This window comes from Mugil cephalus, chromosome 6 (assembly GCF_022458985.1).
Source record: "Mugil cephalus isolate CIBA_MC_2020 chromosome 6, CIBA_Mcephalus_1.1, whole genome shotgun sequence".
Taxonomy (NCBI): Eukaryota; Metazoa; Chordata; class Actinopteri; order Mugiliformes; family Mugilidae; genus Mugil; species Mugil cephalus.
Genome location: NC_061775.1, coordinates 5,846,446 through 5,851,558, shown reverse-complemented (window position 1 = coordinate 5,851,558; position 5,113 = coordinate 5,846,446). Strand labels below are relative to the sequence as shown.

At 42.2% G+C, this 5,113-nt stretch overlaps 1 protein-coding gene across 1 annotated transcript; it reads left to right on the top strand.

Annotated features, from left to right (window-relative positions):
• Window positions 1–722: 722 nt before the first annotated feature.
• dio1 (iodothyronine deiodinase 1) lies at window positions 723–4,662 on the top strand. Its single transcript, XM_047586479.1, has 4 exons — window positions 723–1,281; window positions 2,081–2,224; window positions 2,803–3,001; window positions 3,331–4,662. Exons 1-4 carry the CDS (start codon window positions 945–947, stop codon window positions 3,395–3,397), a joined length of 747 nt encoding a protein of 248 aa, XP_047442435.1. The 5' UTR covers window positions 723–944; the 3' UTR covers window positions 3,398–4,662.
• Window positions 4,663–5,113: the final 451 nt, after the last annotated feature.

The window sequence follows — 5,113 nt, the reverse complement described above, 5'->3', positions numbered from 1 at the left end:
CAATGCTATTTTGTAATTAATTAATTAAGGGGTTAAAGCACAGGTGCACCGCGGCCTGTTTCCTGCTGTGACAAAGAAAATGTCTGCTCTGAAAAAGTCTATTGACTTAAACCTCTCCATCAGTGGGTTTTCCCCGGGTAACTCCGGTTTCCTCCCACAGATCTGCATGAAGACATGCAGTTTATAATAAATTAGCAATGATAAAATAAAATAAAATAAAATAAAACCAATGAAAATGTGTGTGGGTGTTTTACTTGATCACTATTAGATGGAATATAATTTATTTGCTATTTGTAAAGGTTGAAGAAAGTACAAGATCATTGTACAACTACATTATTGTTGTACATTATTATGTTTTTCTACTTAGTAATGCATACATAGGATTTAAGGCTTGGACAAAAGTTTTAAAACCTTGGTCCTCCTCAACATAAAGGGACTGAAAACTCTTTTGTCACTGGGGCCACCTGCTTGGGTATAAGCTGGGCTTGTGTGCTTTGGAGTGGCAGAAGAACGGGTTGAACTTGCCAAGACACTTGCGGGAAACCTGCTCTTAATATTATTTTCATTTTCCAATAAAGACATTCTCTTCTGCCATTTGGCGTATGCCCCCCCTTTCTGCTTTCACATAATGGTATGACCCTAAATCCTACCATGTGATTGGCCGCATGGACTGGCCATCAAAACAAACTTCTGTCCTCATGCTAGCAGAGGTGAACGAGCAAAGGGAGGAAATGGTGAGGAGGAGCCTTTGACTGTGTGTACTAGGAAGAGCCGGCTCTCTAATGGGAATCGGCTCTTGTGATTCACTGCCAAGCATCGGCTCTTTTGCGCATGACACATCACGAATGCAGTGGATGGAGGAGGGGGGACTGTTTGTTTGTGTATTAAACGTTTTGCACAGAGACGTCGCGCAGACGAGAAACTAGCGGCAGCACGAAGCAAACATGTTTCTGCAAAAACTGTTGGTTTGTTTGTCGACAGCTTATATGGTCTGCTTCATGCTGGGACTCAGTCTCACACTGAGGATTTTGCATTTTATTTCACCAAGTCTCGCCAGGAAGCAGATCCTCCGGATGGGAGAGAAGATCACCATGACCCAGAACCCCAAATTTAGGTATGAGGATTGGGGTCTGACCTTTATGTCTTTCACCTTCATCAAAACAGCCTCTCGGCACATGTGGCAGTCTCTCGGACAGGAGGCTTTTGTCGGGAATAAAGCTCCAGACTCGGCTTTGGTCTCCATGGATAAAGAGAAGACAAGCATCTATAAGTACCTGAAAGGTGCGTGCAAAAAAAAGAAAAAAAAAAAAGTCTTTTATGTTTTCAATTTAGCGCCCCTAACCTTTGTCAACGAGTTACCTACACTTTCTTTTTTAAAAAAAAGTCTGCAGAGATTTGCTATCGGAAAACTTAGATAAACTTAGATAAGTTTTTGGATAAATTGCCTCCTCGGGCTCACGTAATGTCAGGTGCACGAGAAGTGCAATTAACATATTTATTTGTTTAATATTTGAATGGAAAATACATCTAAAAAAAAATAGAATGACTTTGCTTTAATTAAGTGAATCTTAATGATTGAGTGAGTAGAGCTAAATCTGAAATTTTAACTAAAAATATGCAATTTGTGTTACACGTAGTGGACACTAATCAGACTTAAACAAACATATTCACGTTGTAGTAAGTTATACTTAAACTACTTGAAAACAACTTATCTGTAATTGACCATGTTCAGTTCACTTTACTTAGAGGTTGTTAGATCCACGTGAATCTTACGTCCCAAAGCTCCACAGCAGAACACTGTATCTCAAGATGGTCAGTGTGATTTACTTAGCCACAGAGGAGGAGGTGTACGTATGGCGTGCACGTGTCATTCTGTATGACCCGCTCTAACCTACAGTTTAAGGGAACAATCTTTAAGTAAAGATTGAAACAGTCTGTACTTAATTTTTTTTTGAGAGAAAATGAGTTTGTATCCCTTTTCCAAGTAAAGTCAGATTTTGTAGTGAAGCTTTGCCATTGTTTTTTATCATGATTATTTTTTAATTCTTTTGTGTCACCTCTAACTTTATGCTTATTGCAGACAACAGACCGCTGGTGCTGAATTTCGGAAGCTGCACCTGACCCCCGTTCATGTACAAACTTGACGAGTTTAAGCAACTCGTCAGGGACTTCAGCGATGTAGCCGACTTTCTTGTGGTCTACATCGCTGAGGCTCATTCAACAGGTGAGCGGAGAAGGAATTGTGCTTCCAAAATTAATTTATTTAGTCCTTTTCCGAATAACAGTACTATAGTAGTGCTCACTGGGCAAAACAAACTGACCCCCCCCTCCCAGACAAACAGGAATGATCTCGATTCATCAGTGACTGTGAGTGCTTCACATCCAAATGAAAACCCACAGCTGTGGACAACTTGTAAATGCAGACATTATGAATTTTTTTTTTGATGGAATAAAATGCTGAGCTTGTTCTGACATTTCATAACACATCATTACACAGGTTTGCATCATTTGGCCAGTCAAGCCAAGCTATTGTTCGGGGCCACATGAAGGAAAGGAAATGTGAAAGGAGGCCACCAGATGTTTACTTTAAGGCCCATTGTGCATCAACAACCATGATCTCCACTCTATAAAGGTCCTTTAGTGTATCGACAATACGCCACACACAACCCCCTCTCCTCTGACAGGGTTCGCTAGTGTTGCAGGTATTGCAGCTGTGCAGTAACTGTGTAAAAGGTTCCTCTTTGACGTTCTGCTGCAGTCAGTGTCACTCCAGCGACAAAACACTCTTTGTTTCTGTCCCAGATGGGTGGGCCTTTACCAACAACTTCGACATCAATCAGCACCAGAGCCTGGAGGACAGACTGTCTGCAGCACAGATCCTGGTTCAAAAGGATCCACTGTGCCCCGTTGTTGTGGACGAAATGGATAATGAGACCGCCACAAAGTATGGCGCTCTGCCTGAGAGGTTATACGTGCTGCAGGCTGGCCAAGTCGTCTACAAGGTGAGCTCTGCGCACCATTCAGTCTAGAGGATAAAAAAAAAAGAAAAGGGAAATTCTTTCGGTTCACAATCTCGCCTGCTCTCATGCAACTGCGTGATTGAAGGAGCGGCTGCATTATCTCATCCCTCATATCGCGTGTGTAGGACCGGTCTGAGAAACAGACGTAACAGTAGAATTCTTGGCGTTGTGCCAGCTTCACAACGGCCATTCCTGAAAAGTAGACCACATGACAAAAACGTGACTTTTGAAGTGTTAGACAGATGTGAAATTGAAGGTATTTGAAAATGTTATTCATTATGCTTCGTTAACTTTCTTCACTTTGTGTTCCGGGGGGGTTGGGGCCGTGGGGCTACAGTCCACAGGAGGTGCGTTCTTTCCTGCAGAAGAGGAAATAAGAAGGTTGTTAAATCAAGTGGAGCCATTTCATTGCCATCCTCCAGTCTTCTTATGGTGTGGGGTCTTTCTACATCTCTACATTCTTACTACTGTTATATCACTTATATAATACTACTCAATCTTTGTTTTCATTATTAGACTCAAATCAGTTCGCTGCCATGTCTACATGTAGCTGTATACCGATCTGCCATAACATTATTCCAGATAGTGTGTGGGACTCCAGGTTGCTGCAAAACCTGCCCCGAAACACAGAGGATAGACTCCACTAGACCTTTACAGGCCTGCTGTGGTATCTGGTATCAAGCTGATCCTTTAAATCCAGCGGCATGATGAGGAATCCATGGACTTTTTTTAGTTATGCGTTCCACCGACACTCTCTTGGACTGAGATCTGAGGAATTTAAATGCCAAATCCACACCTTGAACTTTTTGCGTTCCTCAAAACATTCCTGAGTCAGATTTTCTTCCATCATTCCTTCCATTTGCGAAGTTTTCCCTGCTTCTAAATCAAGTTTGGTGACAAAACGTTGAACTTGCTGGCGCCCACTGACAGGCTCCACGATAATCAGATAATCTTTGTTGATCACTGCACCCGGCGGTCACGGCTCACTGGTGTTTAGTAGTTGCTCTCCGACGTCAGACACCGACCAAGTAAACCCAAAACAGAATTAATATTGCCCTGGTCTCCAGAAGCGTTCTTCAGCCTTTGAGCTTGAACTCACCCCTCAGTGCTTCTTCATGACGGCTGCAGATCAAACCGTCGGCCTCTGTAGCCAGATTCAGTGAAACGCTGAGAGACGGGTTCGTGTCTGAGGTGACTGGAGTGCACAGGAGATGCTGAGTGCTTTTCAAAATCCGGTATGAGTCAAGTCAGAGAAAGTACTTACTGTCTTCTTCCATGGCCATGTACGACATTTTCCACCTGCGTCATCTGACACTACCATCATTTTTCGGGAGGAGGCTGCTTTTTACATGACGATTACAGTGCAAACCTCTGGTAACTGTAATCTGATGAAAGACGACTTAAAAGTTGGCCTTCTCTGAATTATGAGGGAGCCTTCATAGTTTGACGCACGTCATGAAATAGTTCTCGTATGAGAGGAAGGGATTCTTTTTTTTTTATTACATGGTCAACAAATGATCTGGATGCTGGATGGATGTGATAACAACCCATCATTTGTCACCCCTTTTCAGCTGCTTCTCTGACTCATCAACTTTGCTCCTCGTTTGACCCATTAAAACAATAGCATTGTTTTGAAAAGCTACAGTGGTTTCGTTCCTGTTTATAAAACCGTCTCAGGTTGTAATGTTGACGCACACAGCCGTCTCCCACCACGTTACAATCTCCCCGTTGTTTGCTGTCTCGTCTGGTAGTGATAAATGTACTGCAGTGTATGTGGATTACGCAAGTTCAGCAAATCCTCTCCGAACACATGTGTCCCTCTGAGCGGTGCAGTATGGCGTCCAGACACTGGCAGGAGTTAATGGCTAACTGTTTTATCTCTGCCAACCAGCGCCCATACTGTTACATAACGATTCTATCAAAAATGTGGGGGATTATAAAGTTACATTATTATTTTTTTAGCAATTTAAATTTCACTCAGTTAATTACGTTTAATTAATCATTTTTACCTGCTCATATATTTCAGTGTAGTTTTAAAGTTCTCCTGACACAGTTGTAGTCATATTTGATTTTATGCAGCACTAAACTTAAAC